The sequence below is a fragment of the Rhinoderma darwinii genome, chromosome 1 (genome assembly GCF_050947455.1).
Source record: "Rhinoderma darwinii isolate aRhiDar2 chromosome 1, aRhiDar2.hap1, whole genome shotgun sequence".
NCBI lineage: Eukaryota > Metazoa > Chordata > Amphibia > Anura > Rhinodermatidae > Rhinoderma > Rhinoderma darwinii.
Genome location: NC_134687.1, coordinates 252,391,449 through 252,416,302, shown reverse-complemented (window position 1 = coordinate 252,416,302; position 24,854 = coordinate 252,391,449). Strand labels below are relative to the sequence as shown.

The 24,854-nt window shown below is 42.9% G+C and overlaps 1 protein-coding gene across 1 annotated transcript in view; it reads left to right on the top strand.

Moving 5' to 3' along the window:
• Positions 1 to 290: 290 nt before the first annotated feature.
• The window catches only part of SAFB (scaffold attachment factor B), a 163,590-nt gene continuing 139,026 nt past the window's right edge, over positions 291 to 24,854 (top strand). Inside the window, exons 1-2 of the mRNA XM_075863558.1 lie at positions 291 to 548; positions 10,319 to 10,406. Coding sequence (XP_075719673.1) covers positions 390 to 548; positions 10,319 to 10,406 — 247 coding nt within the window. The 5' untranslated portion in view covers positions 291 to 389. The remainder of the gene's footprint in view (positions 549 to 10,318; positions 10,407 to 24,854) is intronic.

The window sequence follows — 24,854 nt, the reverse complement described above, 5'->3', positions numbered from 1 at the left end:
CTAGCGTCGTACATAACTATGATGCTAGGACCCCGGCTCCCTGCACTGAGTTCGGTCCGGGACTTCCGGACGTTAATGTGGTCGTGTGAACCGAGCCTTAGAAAGGAAGACTTGTTGACAGAAAACTAAAACAGAATGTGCAAGAGAGGGAAAGAAACGTGTGACGGTATTTGTCATTCTGGACCGTGTTTGATTCTTGGAGAATGCATCTCATTAGAAGTAGACAATAGTCCTAACGTCGGACATGCGCAGTTCCCCTTACTTACGTAAGTTCCGCTCGCTGGGAGTTCGCGCATGCGCAGATTGTAATACGTTGTGTGGTTCACTGTTTACAGGTGAGTGGTTTAGCGTTCGGGCATTGTACTTGTGTCGTCTATACGGAGGTCAGCATGGCGGACGAGCAGCCTTCCCCTGATGCCGGTGCGAACACCGAGGTAGAGACCAAGAAATTGAGTGAGCTGCGTGTTATAGATCTGAAAGCCGAGCTGAAGAAGCGGAACTTGGACACCGGCGGGAACAAGAGCGCCTTAACAGAGAGACTGAAAAAGGTGAGAGACTCCGGGAGGCCTGATTGAAAGCGCACACAATGGCCGCTACGGGGAGGGATTCGTAGGAACCTGGTGATCTGTAGGGATGTTCTGCAGAATGCTGCCGATGGGCTATGGTGGTGTTTCCACGCCTAAGAATGGCGGTTTATAAAGCTATAGAACGTGCTGAGAAGCCCACACGAGGGTAGGTTACAAGCGGCCACTCGGTGAAGCTCCATTAGGAAATAAGACTATTAAAATCGGCATATGGAGCAGCACACGCGGTACAAGTCGCGTTCTAGGCCTGCATCAGTCGCGGTACATTGATGTAATTAATACACGTGATGGCAGTACATTCGGTGCTTGCACTAGTCGAAAAAATAATGTGGTGCGTGGCGGGAGGCTGTGCAGGAAATGGTGTGCGGGTCTTCTACAGCATTGGAATAAAGTGGAAATGTGTAGGGGAAAAAACTGAGATTCTGCTGTGCTTTACCTAGGAATAAAAATGGTGGCTTCCCAGACAGTGATTGCACATTGATGGCAAATCCCCTATCTCTGGTGGAGAAAACCCTTGAACTCCTATAAGCGTATCTCCAGTTGTAACTAGAAAAAGACCAGCTGCTGTATTTAGTGTAGTGGTCAATTTAGCCATTAGTCCTGCAACCCTGTGCAAAGCCCCAATGGAGGCGTGCGCGCTCCCAGCATACGGTCCGCTCCCTCCTGCTATAATCATCAGGAGCTTCCGGGTCGCCACAGATTATTGATAGACGTAGCTTTTCTGCTTTTCTTTACCCATTTACGCTGTAATTAACCCCTTCCCGCTTTGGCCACTCTTGACCTTCCTGACAGATCCCCATTTTCAAATCTGACGCGTCCCTGTATGTGGTAATAACTCCGGAATGCTTTCACTTATCCAGGCGATTCTGAGATTGTTTTCTCGTGACATACTGTACTTTGTCAGAGGTAAAATTTGATCCATATATTCAACGGTTATTTGTGAAAAACTGCAAAAGTTTGTGAAAATTCGCAAAAATGTGCATTTTTCTAAATTGAAATGTATCTGCTTGTAAGGCCGATAGTAAAGCCACACAATAGTTATTTCACATTTCCCATGTCTACTTTGTTAGCATTGTTGTTCGAACAGCCTTTTTTTTTTTTTTTTTTTTTCTTTTTCTAGGACGTTACAAGGTTTAGAAAATAAACAGTGATTTCTCACATTTCAACAAAATTTCCAAAACCTATTTTTATAGGGTCCAATTCAGTTCTGAAGGTTTTTTCTCTAAAAGTATTCAAAACAGCATTTAGAAAGTTTCTTAACCCTTTAGGTATTTTTACAGAAATTAAGGCCGGGTTCCCATAAAGTGTAAACACTGCCGAATTTTCTCAAGAATTTACAGTAGCAGCAAAGTAGATGAGATGTTGAAAATCTCACGCCCACATTGAAAAGAACCGCATCGAAAATGTTACTAAATTGACATGCTGTATGGGTTTTTATATCCGCAGCATGTCAATTTATGCTGCGTTTTCTGTTGCGTGTTTTCCCCATTGAATTCAATGGGGAGGTAAAACCCGCAACAAATTCCAAGTGTTCCGACTTTTGCGGCAGTTTCACAGCGATTCCACGGCAGAAACGCAACTCAGGAAAAAAAATTGTTTATACTTACCCATAACTCCCTGCTTCTTTTTCCAGTCTGTCCTCCTGAGATGACATCTCATCACATGTGAATGCTGCAGCCAATCACAGGCTGCAGCGGTCACATAGGCTGCAGCGTCATCCAGGAAGGCTGGACCGGACGCCAGAAAGAGGGACGTGTCACCATGACAATGGCCGTGGTAAGTACAAGCGGAAATTCCGGATGAAAAAACGGTCTTTCAGACGGAATGTGCTGCGTGTTCCAGGTCCGATACGCTAGGTAGTTGTTACGCAGTGTATCTGACCCGTGGGAACATAGCCTAAAGCAAAGTGGAGGTGACATTTACAACTTTTTTTTTTTTGCAGAAATTAAATTTGAATTCCATTTTTTTTTTTCCTGTAACACAGAAGGTTTTACCAGAGAAACGCAACTGAATATTTATTTCCCAGGTTCTTCAGCTTTTAGAAATATCCCACATTAGCCGTAGTGTGATAATGGACTGAAGCACCGGCCTCAGAAGCAAAGGAGCACCTAGAGGATTTTGGGGCCTTCTTTTTATTGGATTACATTTTAGGCACCGTGTCAGCTTTGAAGAAATCTTGTGGTGCCAAAATAAAGGAAAGAGACCATTTTGGAACTACACGCCTTGAGGAATTAATCTAGCGGTGTAGTGGGCAGTTTGACTTGACATGTTTCATAGATGTTATTAGAATTGGGCAGTGAAAATGAATAAAAATTTTTTTTTTCCCCCAGTAAGACGTAGCTTTAGCTCCACATTTTTTATTTTCTCAACATTTAAAGGAGAAAAAGCCTTCAACATTTGTAAAGCAACTTCTTCGTAGTACGGAAATATCCCATATGTGGTCAAAAACTGCTGTTTGGGCACACTGTCAGACTCAGAAGGACTGCCATTTGGCTTTTGGAGCACAGATTTTGCCTGTTAGTAGTTTTTTTTCGGGTTTTACTGGTGTTTGAGCGTATAATATGTATGCTGGGCGGAGTGCATCAGGGCATAATAGGACGATGTAGTAATTGGGTGAATAAACCATGGATTGGTGTGGTACGCACTTAAACCTTTATTCACAGAATCGCTGAATCGATTTTTAGTGGCGCCGTGCTGCAGGAGGAAGCTCTGCATCGTCACCTGCCTGGTCCGCCCCGTTCTGTCCCTGCTTCCCCACGGAACTGCTGTTCTGTACTGAATAAAATAATACAGTACGGAGCAGCACCTATACCGCCCCTATAGCGAAACCACAACCCCCCCCGGCAGATTGCAGAACCACAACCCCCCACCTCTGTAAGATTGCAGAACCACAGTAGCTTCCACTAGTAACTGAATCCATGGCCAGTGTCGGCAATCTCTGGCCGTGAATTCAGCTTCTAGTGGCGATATCTACAAAGAAGACGGGGGGGGGGCGCGATCTACATGTGCTGCGATCTGATCTGCAAGGGGGTGTGGCACTATCTACAAGGGCATTGTGGCAATATCTACATGGGCACTGGTGTTTTCAGGGGATTGGGCCAAAAAAACCTGACAAATGACGTCCATCCATCCATCCTTTTTTTTTTTTTTGTTTTGTTAACGGCCATGAAAAACGGATGGCAGTGGGATGACAAATGGCCATTAAAGACGGACTGTAAATGACTGATGCCAGGAGTCCCTTTCACATGTACCGTGTTCGGGGCGGGAAATCCAACTGACACACGAACCGTTTTTCACGGTCCAATCACAGTCGTGTGAATTCGGCCTTGTGCCGCAAAACGCATGTATCCCCTATCCACAGGATAGGGGATACATGTGTGGTAGCTGGGGGTCCGACTGCTGTGACCCCCAGAGATGAGGAAAAAGGACCGGAAGTCTCCCGACGTGTTCCATGAGTAGCATGGAACTTCCGGGGTCTGTGCCCGACTTGTGAGTTCGGAAGCTCCATAAAACTGAATGTAGCACCAGTCGCACTCCATTCATTTCTATGGAGCTTCTGGACGCACAAGCGGGGACAGAACCCCGGAAGTACTATGCTACTCATGGAACACTTAGGGATACTTTCGGTCCCCCGTTCTCCTTATCGCTGGGGGTCCCAGCGGTCAGACTTACAGCGATCACACATGTGTCTTGTGTATAGGGGATACATGTGTTTTGTGACAGCCCTTTGATGTCATTTATTTAACACCCCATGGTTGGGCCGGTAGTGCAGTGTCCTGCTCACTATTCAGACGCTATAATGTAATCTCGCCCCAGAGTGCCCGCTCGGCACTATCTGCCTGGCCCTGCTGCACTTTGACATTGCAGGCGAGAGCAGTGTAGAGACCGGCTGAGGTGGTGACAGGCAGAGAGGGATGTTGGTGCATGCAGCGTATCATTGATTATAGATTCTGTTAACCTGTTCCCTGCCGGGAACACAGAAGTTATACATTTTTCCAATTGTATTTCTGATAAAGTTTTTGCAGAGGTTAAAATTTGTGAAGTTACATACAATTATAATAGTAATATATGTTAAAGTTACTTACATGAAGAAAATAGTTTAACCCCTTCGCGACCACCCCACGTTGATGAACGGGCTGCAACACTGGTCCTTGTGCCTGCAGCTTGTTAATCTACGTGTGCTCCTAACAGAGCACACAGGCGCTCCCCGCAGCCCGGCATCTCCCAGTACAGGCTGCTACTAGCAGCCTGTACTGGGGGAAAACATTGGGTCAGATCACAGCGGTGATCCGAACCGATTAACCCCTTAAATGCGTTAGTCAATAGCGACCGCCGCATTTAAGTTGTTACGCGATTGCGGGGGCCAATTGTTGCTATGGCCTCATACATCTCCATAGACTTTAAAAGCAAAAAATTATAGCTCAGAATAATATTTTTTTTTTTTTTTGACATGTAAACGTTGTAAGAGGTATAAATTTATTATAGCCATAATGGTGCTGACCTACAGAATAAAGTTAACATGTAATTTATACAGAACGGTGAACGCTGCGTTAAAACACAAAGAAACTATGCAGGAATTGCTTTTTTTAAATATTTATTTATTTTTTATCACTTTGCCTCGCAAAAAAGTGATGAAAAAAATCGCATGTGCCCCGAAATGTAATAAAATAAGTTAAGGCTCCAATAAGTCAGGGAAGAAAAAATATGCGGCAGAGCAGGCCCGAGGGGAATGTTTTAAGAGGCGATTATCAAGGCCCTAATATTAGGGAACCAGGAAGGGGAGGACCCAAACATCTGCTGGAAGCGAGGGCGCCCGAATTATACCAGGACAACACTTCCCAGCAAAATTCCCCAAACTGCAAAGAGTGTGTACCAAAAGGGGGATAAGAAAGGGCACCATTTATCAGTGCGACACTGGCCTGTGCATAAAGGATTGCTTCAAAGCGTAACAAAGATAATATTTTTTTTTTTACCCCATTATTATAACACCTGATTATGCCCTGATGTGCTCTGCCCAGTTTACATATGCCCTCACATTGTAGACTAAAATGTCAGTAAAACGGCAAACAAAAATGTTGCCAAGCAAAATCTGCGCTCAAAAAGCCAAATGGCGCTCCCTCCCTTCTGAGCCCTACACTGTGACCAAACAGCGGTTTACTTCCACATATATGGAATCGCCATACTCGGGAGACCCCTTTTAAAAAATTTTGGGGTGGCATAAGCTGGGCACAGCGTCTTTGCCATTGAAATGGCATATATGAGAAATAATTAAAATGTTTACTTTGTACAATCCGCAGCACATTCACTTCTGGAAATCACCTGTGGGGTAAAAATTCTCACTACACCCATTAACTGCTTCCCGACCGCCCACAGTAAATTCACGTCGGCGCTTGCTGGGCTCTTTGCAGCGCCAACATAAATTCACGGTGGGTGTTAAAAGCGTGATCCGCGTGTTTGAGTAGCGCTGATACACGGATCGCGCTGCTGTCACCTGCCTCTGGTCCCAGAGACATGATCGGGACCTGATTTATTCAGGTCCCCAACGTATGATGGTCATAATAACCAATCATGGCCATTGCAGGGAAAGTTTGATGTAGCAACAAACTTTCCGCCGTAACCTACACTCTCCAATCTGCTGTTCTATCAGAGAGCAAATAGAGGAGAGACAGTGCCTCTGGTCCCGGAGACATGATCGGGACCTGATAGGTTCAGGTCCCGATCATGTGATGGTCATGATAACCAATCATGGCCATCGCAGGGAAAGTTTGTTGTATCATCAATCTTTCCCTGGGACCAAGTATATATAAACGCTGTCTCTCCCCTGCTGCTCTGTCAGAGAGCAAACAGAGGAGAGACCGTGTCAGATCTGTGAATATCACAGTATGATACAGTAAAAAAAACACCATATAACAAATTCCCCCAATCCCATTAATCTGCCTTGTTAGGAAGGGTTAGGGTATAGTGCTAGGTTTTAGTATTAGGGTAGTTAGTAATAATTATTAGGTTATAGTTAGTAATAATTTAGGGTGACGCTTAGGGTAGTATAAGTTATATTAGTAATAAATTTGATAGGCAGTGCTGTGCCAGTCAATTAATTTGTTCTAATTAAATTAACTAATTTCATACCATTTACGTTTTATATACCTTTTACGTATACAAATATAAACGTAATAAAATGGCCCGTCAATTTTAATCTGCAGAGGAGGCGTATGCGCTTTTATGTTCGGACAGTGAAGATAGTGTCTTGTCAGATGGCGATGACTATTTTGAGGGTTTTGCTCTTAGCGAAAGTGACAGCGCAGAGTCTAGCGGTCATTCTGGTTCATCCTCAAAAATTACAAGGACCAGTACAGGACAGGTAGAGAGGACTGTTGTAGAAACCTCTCCAAATTCGGGCACGATGCCCAGTACAAGCGACATGCCTCGTTTTAGTGAAGAGGCGCATGTCAACCTACAAGAGAGTTTTCCACTAGATGTAGCCTTTATGAGATGGGAGGCTTCAAATTCTGGTACGCCATTCATCCCTGACTTTAATGCCACCCCAGGTACAAATGTGGAGGTGGAAGGTTTTGGACCAAATGATTTGCTGGAACATATTATTTTCCAAACTAATTTATATGCTTCCCAATTCATCTCTCAGAATCCCTGTTCCTATTATGCCAGGCAAAATTCATGGAGGCCAACAGATATTGATGACATGAAGAAATTTATAGGCCTCACATTTGCCATGGGGCTTGTTAAAAAAACCGAGCATTCGATCATACTGGTCCACCCGTCCCGTTCTTACCACCCCTGCCTTTTCTGCCATTCTTCCTAGAGCCCTTTATGAAATGCTCATGAGATTTTGGCATTTCAACGATAAGTCAGTTCCTCCCTAGAAGTGCCCCAGATTATGACCGACTCTACAAAATCAGGCCCATCATCAAAATTGTTTGGGACCTTATTACCCCATTTCTAGAAAAGGGCCATAACCTGTATGTGGACAACTACTACACAAGCATACCCCTTTTTAAAAGTTTGGTCGAACATGACACAGGGGCTAGTGGGACCGTTCGTAAAAACCTCCAGGGGTTTCCACAATCATTGGTAAATGAAAAGTACAAAAAGGGGCAGTCAGGCGGTGTTCGCAGCAGAGAGCTGCTTGCCCCTAAAATACAAAGACAAAAAGGATATTTTTATCCTCCGCTCGATCCACACTGATGCAACAATGGATGTTATAGAACGAGGTTCTACTACCCAAAAGCAAAAACCTGTGTCAATCATTGATTACAACAAATACATGGGGGGAGTAGACCTTGCTGAAAAGGTTCTACAGCCATACCAGGTATCAAGGAAATCATAAACCTGGTACAAAAAATTAGTTATTTACCTATTTCAGGCTGCCACATACAACTCGTTTGTGTTATACAAAAAGGCAGGAAATTCAAATACTTTTCTAGATTACCAGGAAATGGTCATTAAAGATCTTGTTTTTGCAATTGTTGGCCCCTCTCATCCATTAGAATCTGAATCTGTCAAGACTCACTGAGCGACATTTTATTGCTGTAATTCCCTCAACTGAATCAAGAAAGTACCCCCAAAGACGTGTATGTACCAAGAAAGGAATGAGGTGTGATGCTCGTTATTATTGCGCAGATTGCCCATCACTCCCAGCCTTGTGTCTCATTGACTGCTTTAAAATTTTCCACACCGCTACGTTTTTAAACTCAGTATTAATTTGTCCCATTTAAGACATTCAAGAATATAATTTAGTTTATCTTTAGTGTGGCAAAATTTTCTTGGATATTTTTGTTTTTGCCATTCTTGTCAAAAACCCATCTTCATAAATGAACCATGGCCAAAGTATACCCAAAAATAAAAATGTACCTAAAGGGGTTGTCCGATGAAAAGAAAAACTATTTAGCATTTTGCTTTTGTGAAATAAATGTTTATTTCTAATATACTCTATTTTTAAAATCTGCACGGATTGCAGGTTTTAGTCCCCATTGTGTGGACCCAGAAGTGTGGATCTGCGATACTTGCTGTGATGCGTCAACACAATCTCCAGGAGAAGGAGCATCCCCTTTCTCTCTGTAGGTTGATAATGCGGCTGAAGGGGCTGGCTGCCTGGCTCAATTCATCAGCTATCCAGCCCCTTCCCCCTTTAGGCTTAGCTGATGAGTTGAGCCAGGCAGCCAGCCCTTTTATACGTGTCATCGACAAACCGAGAGGAGAGGAGCTAAAGTCTGTGTCGAAGCATGGCAGTAAACCCACTTTTTCCCCTTACAAAATGCTTTATTAAAAAGAACTAAACATAAAAAACGTACACACGTTTGGTATCGCCGCGTCTGTAACGACCCCGACTATAAAGCTACTACATTATTTAACCCGCATGGTGAACACATTAAAAAATAAAATACAATGGAAAAATTTGTTTTCTGTAAATCCTGCCTTAAAAAAAAATGTGATCAAAAGTGATCAAAAAGTCGCTTTTAGCCCTTATTCACATAGCAGTGAAAAACGGCCGTGTGATGGCCGTCCTTTTAATGGCCTTCACATGGCCGTTTTTAGAGCAATGATAATCTATGGGTGCGTTCACACGGCCGTTTTTTGACATGTCCTATTTTTGGGCCGTTTTAAGGGCCTGACGGCCCCCATAGAAGTCAATGGATCCGTTTTTAACGGCTGTCAATACATGTAACAACCGTTAAAAACGGATCTGTTACATAGGGATTAGCAAAGGAACTACTAGTTCACTTGCTGGCTATTCTTGGCATACTCACTGTTGCAGCGCTTCTTCAGGTTTGGTCACTCGTCTTCACTGGTTTGAAGGCGCCTCGATGACGTCATCGCCCCGTCGCGCTGCCTTGCCAAATCCCGTGCAGACGAGTGACCACTCCTGAAGAAGACCAGAGACGGCGCTGCACCCGTGAGTATGTGGCACGATCTGCAGGGAGGCTGGTGCGGCACGATCTGCAGGGAGGCTGTAAATAGTGTCTAGGTGAACATGTGACCTTCCTTTGGGTGTTTTCAGGGGCCCGGGACAAAAAAAGCCTGGCCAATGAAATTCATCAGTTTTTTTTTTTTTTTTAACCGCCATGAAAAACTGAAGCAAAATGAATGTCAAACGGACAGACGGACTGGAAATAGATGAAAATTTGGAGACAGACTGATGCAAAATGGCCATGAAAAACTGACAGTTTATTAGTTTTTAATGGACATTTTTTTTTTCACTGTCGTCTGAATAACGCCTGGTCCCAATAAAAACTACAAGTCGTTCTGCAAAAAACAAAAAAAAAAGAAAGGCCCTCATACAACTGCATCGGCAGAACAATAAAAAAAAGTTATGGCTCTTCAAGTATGAAAATAAATCATTTTGAAAAAAGTGTTTTTACTGTAAAAAAGTAGTAAAACATACAAAATCTCTACAAATTTGGTATTGTTGCAATCGTAACAATCCGCTGAATAAAGTTATTATGTTATTTATACCACACGGTAAACGGCGTAGATTTAGGACGCAAAAAAGAGTGGCGAAGTTTGTTTCTATGTACCCCAAAATGGTGCTTTTAAAAATTACAACTTGTCCCGCAAAAAAAAACACCTTATACAGCTATGCCGACGCAATAATAAAAATTTTTCTAGCTCTTGGAATGCGACGATGGAAGAACGTAAAAAAATACTGTGGTCATTAAGGTTTAAAATAGGCTGGTCATTAAGGGGTTAAATGGCTGACGTGTTTTTTTTTTTTTTTTAAGGCTATTGAGGAGGAAGGTGGAAATACAGATGAGATACAGTTAACTACAGATACTCCTACCAAAAAGACTCCAAAGCGCAGTGGAAGAGGTGAGTACTCTTTTGGGAGCATTTATTCTGGACAAGGTACTGTGACACTTATTTTTCTGTGTATCCAATTTTACTTTATTGGACTATGTTCACACCATTGCAGATTTGTTGCAGAAATGTACGTCCTTGAAAATATGCCCCACATATCTGGATATTCGTAGAAAACACAGGTACATTCTGCAGAACAAACCTTATTCAGATATTTGTAGGATTTGGCATTTGTAGAAATTTCTGCGGCTAATCTGCTTGCATGTGAACATATCCTTAGTATCCGGACTATGAGATCACTTACAAATAATTTGTTAGGTGCAGTTATATAAGGTTTAGGCACATTGGCCTCCTGACTCAAATATTTACAAGGGCTGTAAAATTTGTAAATTTTTTTTTTTTTTTTTTTTTTTTTTTTTTTTTTTAAATAAATAAAAATGTGTGTGTTAATAAACTTTGTAAACGCTTTTTATTTTTTAAGATACAGCTGCTTTGTATTCTCTATACAGAGCAGCTGTATTGTTTGCTATTCACTGAATACGTCAGTCCTGTGTCATCAGGTCCGGCGTGTCTTTGAGGCTGTTTCCTAAAGACTGTGTTCAGCCAGCGTGGCCTGACACAGGAAACCGCCTCACGCTGATAGGTCAGCGTCAAAGGCTCAGTGGTAGCTCCGCCCACTAAGAATCGCTGGCGGCTAAACCCACTTGGCTAGCCTGCGGGTCATTTTCATATTGGTTGCTAAATAAAGAGGGGTCCACAGCTCAGCAACAGGGGGCGCACAAGTACAGGACAAGTACTGGACTCTTAAGGCCCTTTTACACCGGCCGACATTCAGCCGGTGCAGCAAACGAGACCTCATTGGCCTGCGCTCACTTGCCCCTGTCACACAGAGCTATGGATGGTGACGAGCGGTCGTTACTCCGATCGCTCGTCCCCATACATTATAATGTCGGCAGCGCGTCTCCCTGTTTACACAGGGAGATGGGCTGCCGCAACAATAATTTTTAAATTTTTTATAACCCGTATGGGTCAGCAGATGATCGAGATTTGCTCGTTCATCTGCTGATAGCTGCCGTTTTTACACAGGGCAATTATCGGCAATTATATTAACGCTCGTCTGCCCGCTAATAGTCCTGTGTAAAACCACCTATAGACACAGTGGCTATTAGGTGAGTCTAAAGGTATGTTCACACGAGCCTCGAATTACGCCTGATAAGGTTGGGTTCACACAACCTATTTTCAGATGTAAACGAGGCGTATTATGCCTCGTTTTACATCTGAAAATAAGGATACAATACATCGGCAAACATCTGCCCATTCATTTGAATGGGTTTGCCGACGTACTGTGCAGACAACCTGTCATTTACGCATCGTCGTTTGACAGCTGTCAAGCGACGACGCGTAAAATGACTGCCTCGGCAAAAGAAGTGCAGGGCACTTCTTTGCAACGTAATTTGAGCCGTTCATTGAGGTCAATGAAGAGCAGCTCAAGATTTACGAGCGCCAAAGACGCCTCGCATAATGCGAGGAGGAGCTTTTACGTCTGAAACGACGCAGCTGTTTTCTCCTGAAAACAGTCTGTCTTTTCAAACGTAAAAGACAGTTCCCGTGTGCACATACCCTTAGACGGCTCCATTACGCCTGCAAACATCTGCCCATTGCTTGCAATGGGTTTTACGATGTTCTGTTAAGACGAGGCGTAAAAAGACGCCCGCATCAAAGAAGTGCATGTCACTTCTTTGGACGTTTTTGGAGCCGTTTTTTATTGACTCCATTGGAAAAACCGCTCCAATTACGTTCGTAATGGACGCCGTGAAAAACGCGAGTACTTGCAAAACCGTCTGAAAATCAAAAGCTGTTTTCGCCTGAAAACAGCTCCGTATTTTGCGTTTGCGTGTGAACATATCCTAATAACTCGCTTTGTAGGACCTAGTGACAGGTGCTCTTTAAATTTCTGCACATTTTTCATTTATGCCAGGTTCACACACACAATTTTGATTCAGTTTTTGGCTCAGTTTTTTTTTACACGGATCCACAAGGAAGGAAAGGCATAAAGAAATACTCAAGCATCGCCTTTCTTTTGTGTCCACATTTGGGTTTGGCTAAAAAAATTAAGACCAAAAACTACCACAAAAGTGTGTGTGTGTTATCCTCCCCTTAGGAAAGTCCTGTTATTTGCGTAAGAGAATCTGTAATCTCTTCTGACAAGCGTGATTTAGTGAATACTTGTATAACCCATTAAATTACAATTCTGGAGCATTTTTTCTTAACCCCTTCCCTCTTTAGCTACACTTGACCTTCCTGACAGAGCCTCATTTTTCAAATCTGACGTGTCACTTTATGTGGTAATAACGCCGGAATGCTTTCACCTATGCAAGCGATTCTGAGATTGTTTTCTCGTGACACATTGGACTTTATGTTACTGGCAAAATTTGCTCCATATGTTCAGTATTTAATTGTGAAAAACACCAAAAATTAGCGAAAAATTAGCATTTTTCTCAATTTAAATGTATCTGCTTGTAAGACAGGCAGTTATACCACACAAAATTGTTGCTAATTAACATCACCCATATGTCTACTTTAGATTGGCATCGTTTTTTGAACATCCTTTTATTTTTCTATGACCTCACAAGGCTTAGAACTTTAGCAGCAATTTCTCACATTTTCAAGAAAATTTCAAAAGGCTATTTTTACAGGGGCCAGTTCAGTTGTGAAGTGGTTTTGAGGGCCTTATATATTAGAAACCCCCAAAAAGTCACCCCATTTTAAAAACTTCACCCCTCAAAGTATTCAAAACAGCATTTAGAAAATGTCTTAACCCTTTACACATTTCACAGGAATTAAAGCAAAGTAGAGGTGAAATTTACAAATTTCATATTTTTCTGCAGAAATAAATTTTTTAATACAATTTTTTTTATAACACAGAAGGTTTTACCAGAGAAATGCAGCTCAATATTTGTTGCCCAGTTTCTGCAGTTTTAGGAAATATCCCACATGTGGCCGTAGCGTGCTACTGGAATGAAGCACCGGCCTCAGAAGCAAAGGAGCACCTAGTGGATTTTGGGGCCTTATTTTTGTTAGATTATATTTTAGGCACCATGTCAGGTTTGAAGGGCTCTTGCAGTGACAAAACAGTAAAAATCCCCCAAAAGTGACCCCATCTGGGAAACTAGACACCTCAAGGAAATTATCTAGGGGTGTAGTGAGCATTTTGACCGCACAGGTTTTTTACAGAAATTATTGGAAGTAGGCCGTGAAAATGACAATCTACATTTCTTCAAAGAAAATGTAGGTTTAGCGATTTTTATTTATTTTTTTCTCATTTCCACAAGGACTAAAGGAGAAAAAGCACCGCAAAATTTGTAAAGCAATTTCTCCCGAGTAAAACAATACCTCACGTGGTAATAAACGGTTGTTTGGAGACACGGCGTGGCTGAGAAGGGAAAGAGCGCTATTTGGCTTTTGGAGTTCACATTTAGCAGGAATGGTTTGCGGAGGCCATGTCACATTTACAAAGCCCGTGAGGTGACAAAACAGTGGAAACCCCCAACAAGTGACCCCATTTTGGAAACTATACCCCTTGAGGAAATTATCTAGGGGTATAGTGAGCATTTTGACCCCACAGGTTTTTTGCAGAAATTTTTGCAAGTAGGCTGTGAAAATGAAAATCTACATTTTTTTCAAATAAAATGTAGGTTTAGCTAATTTTTTTCTCATTTCCAGAAGGACTGAAGGAGAAAAAGCACCACAAAATTTGTAAAGCAATTTCTCCCGAGTAAAACAATACCCCACATGTGGTAATAAACGGCTGTTTGGACACACGGCAGGGCTTAGAAGGGAAAGAGCACTATTTGGCTTTTTGAGATCACATTTAGCAGGAATGGTTTGCGGAGGCCATGTCACATTTGCAAAGCCCCTGAGGGGACAAAACAATGAAAACGCCCAAAAAGGGACTCCATTTAGGAAACTACACCTCTTGAGGAATTCATCTAGGGGTGTAGTGAGCATTTTGACCCCACAGACGTTTCATAGAATTTATTAGAATTAGGCAGTGAAAATAAAAACAGTCCTTTTTCTTCAATAAGACGTAGCTTTAGCGCAAATTTTTTCATTTTCTCAACAAATAAAGGAAAAAAATAACCCAACATTTGTAAAGCAATTTCTCCCGAGTACGGCAATACCCCATGTATGGTCATAAACTGCTGCTTGGGCAAACGGCAGGGCTCAGAAGGGAAGGACCGCCATTTGGAATGCAGATGTTGCTGTATTGGTTTCTGGGCGCCTGTGGCCCCAAAACAGTGGAAACCCCCCAGAAGTGACCCCATTTTGGAAACTACACCCCTCAATGCATTTACCAAGGGGTGTAGTAAGCATTTTAACCCTGCAGGTGTTTTGTAGAAATTAGTGTTCACTCGATGTTGCAGAGTGAAAATGGGATTTTTTTTTTCCATAGATATGCCAATATGTGGTGCCTGGCTTGTGCCACCATAACAAGACAGCTCTCTAATTATTATGCGGTGTTTCCCGGTTTTAGAAACACCCTACATGTGGCCCTAATCTTTTGCCTGGACATATGACAGGGCTCAGGAGTGAAGAGTACCATGCGGAGTGGAGGCCTAATTTGGCGATTTACAAAGTATTGGTTCACAACTGCAGAGGCTCTGATGTGAAATAATAAAAAGAAACCCCTGAAAAGTGACCCCCATTATGGAAACTGCACCCCTCCAGGCATTTATTAAGGGGTGTAGTGAGCATTTTCACTCCACAGGTCTTTTCCATAAATGAATGCGCTGCGGATGGTGCAAATTAAAAATTTATATTTTTCCCTAGATATGCCATTCAGTGGCAAATATGTCATGCCCAGCTTATGACGCTGGAGACACACACCCCAAAAATTGTTAAAAGGGTTCTCCCGGGTATGACTATGCCATATATGTTGAAGGAAACTGCTGTTTGGGGACGCTGTAGGGTTCAGAGCCGAGGGAGCACCATTTGGCTTTTGGAGAGCGGATTTTGCTTGGTACTATATTTGTTTGAGTATTGCTGGTGTTTCCATTTATAATGTGGGGGTACATGTAAGCGGGGCGGAGTATATAAGGGGCATAGTCAGGTGGTATGAAAAAAAATTAATAATCCATAGATGTGTGTTACGCTGTGAAGCAATCCTTTCCGCACAGGCCAGTGTCGCACTGATAAATGGTGTCATTTCTTATCCCCCTTTTGGTCCACACTCCGCACCTTTTGTAGTTTGGGGAATTTTGCTGGGAAAGTGTTGTCCTGGTATAATACGGGCACCGTCGCTTCCAGCGGATATGTTTGGGCTCTCCCCTTCCTGGTTCCCTAATTTTAGGTCCTTGATAAATCTCCTCTTGAAACAGAAGAAATGTTCCCCTCGGGCACAACTGCATATTTTTTTATTTCCTGACTTATTGGAGCCATAACTAATTTTATTTTTCATAGACGTAGCGGTATGAGGGCTGGTTTGTTGCGGGACAAGCTGTAGTTATTATTGGTACCATTTTGGGGTACATGTGACTTTTTGATCACCTTTTATCCTATTTTTTTGGGATGCCAGGTAAACAAAAAAACGCAATTCTGGCACAGCTTTTTTAGATTTTTTTTTATACAGCGTTCACCATGCGTTATAAATTACATGTCAACTTTATTCTGTGGGTCCGTACGATTCTGGCGATGCCTAATTTATAGCACTTTTTTATGTTTTACAACTTTTTGCACAATAAAATTACTTTTGTAAAAAGAATGTATTTTTTCTGTCGCCAAGTTGTGAGAACCATAACTTTTTAATTTTTTTGTCGACGGAGGTGTATGAGGGCTTGTTTTTTGCGGGACGAGCTATAGTTTTTATAGGTACCATTTTTTGATACGTGCGACTTTTTGATCACTTTTTATTCTAATATTTGTAGGGCAAAGTGACCAAAAAACAAACTCTGGTAAAGTTTTTTACGGTTTTTGTTTTTTTACGCTGTTCACCGCGTGCAATAAATAATCTAATATTTTGATACATCAGGTCGTTACGGTCGTGGCGATACCAAATACATATGGTTTATTATTATTTTTCAATAATAAAGGACTTGATAAGAGTAAAAGGGGGATTGTGTTTTATTTGATTACGTGAAACTTTTATTGTTTTCAAACTTTTTTATTTTTTGCACTTTTTATACTTTTTTTACACTTTTTTTACACTTTTCTTCAAGTCCCACTAGGGGACTTGAACGTCCAACGGTCAGATTTTTTTTTTTCTAATACATTGCACTACCTATGTAGTGCAATGTATTAGATCTGTCAGTCATTCACTGGCGGGGCCTGAATCTGCTTCCGTAATGGCAGAGCAGGAGACCATTGTGTCTCCTGTTGCCATAACAGCAGTCGCCAGTCCCGATTGCCTCTCAGGGCTGGCGATCTGCTAGTAACCGCTACGATGCAGCAATCGCTTTCGATTGCTGCATCGAAGGGGTTAATGGCTGGGATCGGAGCTAGCTCCGGTTCCTGCCATTACAGGTGGATGTCAGCTGTACAGTACAGCTGACTTCCACCGCTGATGACGCCGGATCAGCTCCTGACCCGGCGCCATCTTGCCGGCAGCTACAGAAGCCGATCAGGCTCTGCCGCCGGGCGGATCTTGACCGGCTTCGGTGCTAGGCAGACCGAGAAGCCAGTATTAGGCCTCCGGTTGCCATTGCAGCCACCGGAACCCCGGCAATTTCATTGCTGGGGCTCCGATGAGCTGCAAACACCTTTAAGTGCAGCGATCGCGTTTGAGCGCTGCACTTAAGGGGTTAATGGCGGGGATGGAAGCTAATTTCGGTCCCCGCCGTTAGTCGGATGTCAGCTGTAAGATACAGCTGAGATCCGACGATGATGGCACCGACTCAGCTTCTGAGCCGGTGCCAAACATTTGACGTAAATGTACGGCATTTTGCGGGAAGTCAATGCTTTCCATGACGTACATTTACGTCAAATGTCGGGAAGGGGTTAAATATGCAGTTCCTCAGTTATTCATCCTAGGAATCTATGAATAAATTGATAACCGGGTGTTACCATACCCCTTGTCAATGGGGCGTGTCCCTGAGACTGAGCACGTATTGGACAGTGCCTAACTGGTAACACCCAGTTTTCAATTTATTAATAAGAGGAACGGTACATACAACCCAAATTTCTAAGAAAAGATGCTCCCGAATAATTTTATTTTTTATGGGAAATACATGTATTTACAACAGCAGGCATGTCCGAAGAGCTGACAGGTGCTCTATTAAATTTCCCTGGTATTTTGCTATTTTCTTATCAGTTTTCAAGTGACCTGTTAGTATATTTTACCAAACACATTTCTTTAATGATTTAAAAAAAAAATCCTGTTGCTTAGTCATTAGTGAGATGGGCAAATCAATTTTGCATGGAATTCAGTACAGTGGTCCCTCAAGTTACAATGGCCTCAGGTTACAATATTTTCAACATACAATGGTCTTTCCTGGGCCATTGTAATTTGAAACCAAATTCAACGTACAATGCCACAAAAGGTCTGGATCTCGGGCGTGCGTGATTGGCTGGAGGATCCAGCCAATCGACATGGGCATTTTACTGGTAAAACACCTGTAATGCAGTGCATGCCCTGATTGGCTATCTAGTAGCGCCTCTCTACATGTCATGTACTGCTCTTTACCTGGACCAGAATGACTTGCTCCTTTGGACACCAGGTGAGGGCGGCTCCATGTATGTTTCTGATTCACTGTACTGTAGAGGCTCCTGAAGAAGTTCCTGTCCTCATCGTAGAAAGTGATTTTCAGCCTCCAGCAGCTACAGTATTTCTGACTTTTTTATATGTGAAGACTTGCTTTATCTGTATTATCTGCTAAATCATCTTTTTTTTCTTATCTGTGGTTGACATTTTGCGGGCTTTGGAACAAATTCTATTGAGTTATGCTCTCAAGTTACAATGTTTTCAACATACAATCGTCGCCCAGGAGCCAATTAATATTGTAACTTGAGGGACCACTGTACATGCTTTATTTGTTTTTTTTGTGCTTATTTGTCATCAATCCACCTCCTTTTTTTGTTTTTGTTTCGGGTCGATGTTTTGGGTGCTGCGGTACCAATTGCCAGTTTTCTATAGAGTTATACTTTCAGCATACAATGGTCTTCCTGTAAACTAATAATTATTGTATGTTGAGGGACCACTGTACATTCACCAGTAAATTTCGCTCCCTTTTTTTTTTAGGGTCTCTTTTTATTGTTTAAAAAAAAATAAAAAATTTTGGATCACAGAGCTTGTTTCTGAATGCTTATTTTTCACGAATGTCTTTGGGGGACAAAGTAGACTCTGGTATATGCTGCTGCCACTAGGAAGCGGACTTTGAGCCAAGTGTGTGAGCTTCTCCTACACAGCCTATGCCGCTCCTGCAGACACTGTGCTACCGGTTTTACCATAGTCTCTGCAGGAGGCAGACCTTCCTGCTTTATGCATGTTTCTTTTGCTTTTCCCTATTACTTTTATTTTTATTTCAATCCTCTCATTCTGTTGGGAAATGGATGTATGTTGTGCCTTTACCCCTCTCTGAAGGCAAACTGGCACAGAGCAGCCTAGCTCCGCTGTTGCCTGCCAGCCATGGGGTCACCTGTTTCTGCCCCCCCCCCCTTTCTCCCCACACCCAGTGCATTCTCACAATAGGTTGAGATACAGTGAAGGCCTGGTCCTGCTTGTTTTCCAGTGGAGCTGAAGAAAAGAGGAACAACACAAGGTGAGTATTACAGGACTGGTAAGTATGTCCGCCTGGGCCTCTCAATGTCCCCTTTGCCTGGCTCTTGACGTGCTCTGAAATTGCGTAGTCGTAATGGGCTCTAGATGTGAGTGAACTTACCAAGGTCTTCCTGTCCATGCCCTCTGCCACCAGGTCATCCATTGAACCCCAGTGTAGCAGCAGGCAGTGTAAATGTACTAGGACCAACACATCCCGCCACCACACTCCCTCAATGGTCTCTACTACACTCCTCCTCTTTACCCCTGGAGGCGCATTTCGCTATATCTTCCCAACAGGGAGAGGTTTTGTCGGACGGAAGATTGGATGCCAAAACGTTTTACATGGGGGACAGTTATGTTTCTGCTGTCCAGGAGATACTACAGGTAACAGACCCAGAACTCTACTCTACCCAAAAAGATTACTCTTATTGTATAACCAAGCATCCCCCTCCCAAGTGTTTTTTTTTTTTTTTCCTCCAACCACACTGATTTATGATTAAGTTCTTACTAAAGAGTTGGAACACCCAGACCAATGGGCCCATCGTCTTCGCCAGAGTCTGTGGCGCCCAAGATATGACCTGGCTGACCAGCTTTCTTATGCAGGGAAGTACCTCTTCTCTAGATCCATAAACTAGTGTCTATCTGCTTCTCTCTTTGGCTCAAAGCTTGGGCAGCGACCCAGCTTCCAAGCATTTACTCCTCTTTGGCCCACAACTGGACAAGGTTACTTTGAGGCCACTGGTGATAAAAAGTTCTCCTCTGTCTCAAAGCAGATGTCGGCACTTAGGTTCTCCTTAGAAGTCTGGTCCTCGTTTCAGTCCTCTAGCCCCATTCCACAAGGAAGTTTGCTCAGCAAGATGTGAAAAGGAAAGCCGCTTTCAAGCCACATACTTTGACATCCGTGACCTCAACCATCTAAACAAGGATCTGACAGGACCACTTCTGCCTGAAGTTCAGCCGCCCCACTCGGGCATGCTTGGGTGGGGGGCAGACTCTTCCTTTTTAAGGATGTCACGTCTTAGACGCATGGGTTTGCAAGGTGGTCTTTGTCAGTCTGTTTCCCTCGAGCCTCCCCTCTAGAGCATCCGCCTTTCAGACTGTGGACTCTATTCTTCAGTGCTTAAAGGGAACCTGTGACCAGCATTTCACCTATTGAAGTTTACTTATCCTTCACTGGCCGCTGCTATCAAAAGTTCATTGCCGTTATCCCCTCTCCCAAACGCCTGCTCCGACTGTAAGTAACGGTCTGCAAACATTTTGAGCCTTTTATCGTAATAATCAGGTGTTCCTTTGTTCGCACACACCAGAACAGGACATCCATACACAAATGCGGGATTTTGTGTGCTTGGGAAGGCCAGGAGCGGTATATCAAAAGTAAGAAGGCGAGGTGAACTCTGAAAGACTTGAGGAATGAAGATATGACTCTTTTCAAATGAAGATATGACTCTTATTTTCATTGGCATATGGTGTGGGAACACTATAAAAAACTGAATATTAAAGCTACAGAGCCAACTAAGACGACAATTCTAGGTTATATAGAAATATTTTTTACCCATTACCACCAGGTATTGCTGGTTTAATATGGGAAATGCTGGTGACAGGTTCCCTTTAATCATTATGGTTACTCAGGAGGAGAGGTTCCACAGCTTCTACTCCAATCTTTTTTTGGACCCTAAGAAAGACTAGACTGTTACTGAATCGCATCAGCTGCAATGTCAAGGTGAGACATTTTTTAATAGAGTTGTTGAGGAGGTTAGTACCCCCCCCCCCCATGGAGCAAGGCAAATTCCTCTCCTCATAGGAAATCAATACTTTCCTACTTATCCAGCTTTCTTAGATTTGCAGTTCAGTCCCAACATTATTAATGCATGGTTCTTCCCCATCGTTTTGGCTACTTCTTTTCCTCTTGTTTTCACTATAGTCCATGCTACAGTCAAAGCACTCCGTCGGTCCAGGAAGAGATCTCTATTTTGCAAACCTGGACAGTCTTCAAATCACGTTGGACACACATGCTCACTTTGGCTGTATGATAAATTACTGGAAGTACTCTCTTACCCCCTCAACGCATTTAACCTTCCTAGGTGTGGTTTTCAGCGCTGCTTAAGCCCAGGTTTTACGTCCAACGGACAGGCTGTTCTCCCTTCAGCGGACTGTCTGCTTCTGCATGTGGGTTGTGGGCTCCATGGTCTTGAGGCCATCCATAAAGCTCCTCCTGCACACCCATTCGAGGGCATTCTTGTAGATTGATTGGTTCCCATCCTCGCTGGGCGGTATAATTCTGCTTCCTATGGTGATACTTTGTGCACTCCACTGGATGTCCCACCCGGATACAGTCGGATAATGTCACGCTGGTTACCTACCTAAATAATCCGGGTGGAAAACAGTTTGGTGATGTCATTAGCCAAGATCCTGTTGTGGCCAGAGAATCACGCTCCGACTCTATATGCAGTTCACATTCCAGGGGGTGGACAACTGGATAGCAGACTACCTCAGCTGGGAGCGCCTGGACCCAGGAGAATGGTTTCTTCATCAAACCGTCTTAGATCAGCTATGCTCCTGACCAAACTGGATGTGCCGACCTTTTTCCAAGGGGTCGTCCAAGCAGTTCCTCCTTATCGACATCTTACAACTCCTTGGGACTGAACTTTGTTTTCGAGGCCATGCAATCCTCTCCTTTTGAACATCTCCATGAGATTTCTCTTTGCCTTTTCTCTGGTATGATTGATGACCTGTTAGATAGAGGGAAATACCGTCTAACAGGTTAAAGAGACTCTCTCACCACATTATAAGTGCCCTATCTCCTACATAAGGAGATGGGCGCTATAATGTAGGTGACAGCAGTGCTTTTTATTTAGAAAAACTATCTATTTTCACCACGTTAGGAGCGATTTTAGCTTTATGCTAATTAGTTTCTTAATGCCTAAGTGGATGTGTTTTTACTTTAGACCAAGTGGGCGTTGTACAGAGGAGTGTGACCAATCAGCATCATGCACTTCTCCCCATTCATTAACATTTTTCTCTATGTGCTGTCATATACGGACATATTAACGTTACTGAAGTGTTTAGACCGTGAATAGACATTCCACGGGATGTCTATTCACAATCCCTGTACTTCGTTAACATTTGTTTGGTACTTACAGCAGAGCAAGCGTAATCTCGCGAGATCTTGCTGTAAATGACAGGTAACCGCGAGATTACGCTTTGCTCTGCTGTAAGTAGCACAGAAACGTTAACGAAGTGCAGGGATTGTGAATAGACATCCCGTCCTGGCTGGAAGGAATGTCTATTCACTGTCTAAACACTTCAGTAACGTTAATATGTCAGTATAAGACAGCACGTAGTGAATAACGCAGTGTCACTATGCGCTGACTTAATGAATGGAGAGAAGTGTACAACGCCCACTTGGTTTAAGGTAAAAACATGCCCAGTTGGGCATTAAGAAAGCAATTAGCATAAAGCTGAAATCGCTCCTAACGTGGTGAAAATAGATAGTAGTGCATTTTATTTAGAAAAACTCACCTACATTACATCGCCCATCTCCTTATATAGGAGATAAGGCACTTCTAATGTGGTGACAGTCTCTTTAAAGTTTTTTTCTTAAACCTATCCAAGCCAACACTACTTTCGTGTCACTCTCCCTACCTCGTTCTCCGTCCAGTCCCTTCTTTTTTGCCGATGGTATCCTCCTTCCATCTGAACTAGGACATTGTACATCTCTCTTTCTGCCCCTCCCCCTGGTGTCCGCATTTAAGGCTGCTACCTTGTTGTTTTCTGGTTCTTGTTGTTTCCCCTGGGTACTGCTCTTGGACATCTCACTATCTTTTGTTTATCTTCCAATGACACGAGCAAGAAAAAGATTTTTATTTTATTTATTTTTTACTGGTTACACTGTTCCCACCCAATTGACCCCCCCTCCCTATCGCCTTCTTTGGGTACTGATGAAGAAAAAAAATAAATAATAAATCTTCTTCCCTTTTTCATTCTTTTGGCTCTTTTTTTCTTGGGTTTCTTACCTGTAATTTTTTCCAGGTTTACGGTCTTCAACTACTTGCATAGGGTGTGTAGGAGGAGCTAACACTTTTGGCTTAATGTCTGCCTCCTAGTGGCAGCAGCATATATCTACTGTCTTCTGTGTCCCCCAATGAACTCGGCAAGAAAGGAATTTTACACAAAAAAATCCCCCTTTGTGTCCTTATCAGATATTGGTATATGCAATTTTGCTTGATGATTATTTTGGCCAACCGGTTGTCAGCTGACCTAAAGCCTTTTAACCCCTTCCCGCACCTTGGCGTAAGTGCACGTCCAGGTGAGCAGTAACTTCGCGCACCTGGGCATGCAGTTACGTCCGCGCTTTAACAGTTAACCACGGCGCTACACCGCAGCGGCGGTTAACTGTGCAGGGTGTCAGCCCTGCTCTCCCAGTTGCCGATCAGTGGCCTGTCGCCGCTGAAATCGGCAATTAACCCCTTCGGTGCGGTGGTCGATTGCGATCACCACATTGAAGAAGTTTACACCGGATCGGCAGCCCCCCACATGCATTTGCGGGAGGCTGGCGATCCTTATGGCAACCAGAGGCCAGACAATGACCTCCGGGTTGCAATGTACGGAAGCCTCGGAGGAGCAGCCTCCGGCCGGTCCTCCGATGCTTCCTGTCAGTGTGACAGTTACATCACAATGACAGTTAGAACACCTTACACTACGTGTGTAGTGTAATGTGTTCAAGCAGCGATCAGAGCTCCAAGTTTAAGTGTCCCCTAGTGGGACAAGTAAAAAAAAGATAATAAAAATGTTTTTAAAAAGTGTAAAAATAAAAGTTAGAAGTGACCTAAACAAAGAATGCTTTTTTTCCTATAATAAGTCTTTTATTATAGGAAAAAAATTAACACGTTAAAAGTACACATATTTAGTATCACCGCGTTCGTAACGACCCCATTTATAAAACTAGTATTTTTCCTGCACAGTGAACACCTCGAAAAAAATAAACTAAAAACCGTGCCCGAATCACAATTTTTTGGTTACCAGCCCTCCCAAAATATACAATACAAAGTTATCAAAAAGTCGCATGTTTGCCAAAATGCACCGCTTTTTTGACTGAAAAATAAAGTTATTGCTCTCAGAATACGGTGACACAAAAAATAATTTATTTTATAATTAAGTGATTTTATTGCACCAACACTGCAAAACATAAAAAAATTATATACATATGGTATTGCTGTAATCGTATCGACCCGCAGAATAAAGTAAAATGGTCATTTATAGCCTAGGGTGAAGGCCATAAAAAAAAAGAATAAAAAACGTCAGAATTGATGGTTTTTGGTCACCTTGCTTGCCAAAAAATGGAATAAAACGTGATCAAAAAAATTTCTGGTTCCCCAAAATGGTGCCAATGAAAACTACAGATTGTCCCGCAACGAATAAACCCTCACACGGCTCCGGTGGAGAAAAAATAAAAGTTCTGGCTCCCAGAATATGGCGATGCAAAATGTGCAGTGTTCCAAAAGCAGATAAGATCGGGCGCCATTTATCAGTTCGACACTGGCCACATATCTGTGGATAATTATTTATTTACTGCATTATTATACCCTGATGTACCCCGCACAGATAACATATGCCCCCACATTATAAACTGAAACACCAGTAAAACCGCAAACAGAACTACCACCAAGCTACATCTGCGCCCCAAAAGCCAAATGGCTCTCCCTCCCTTC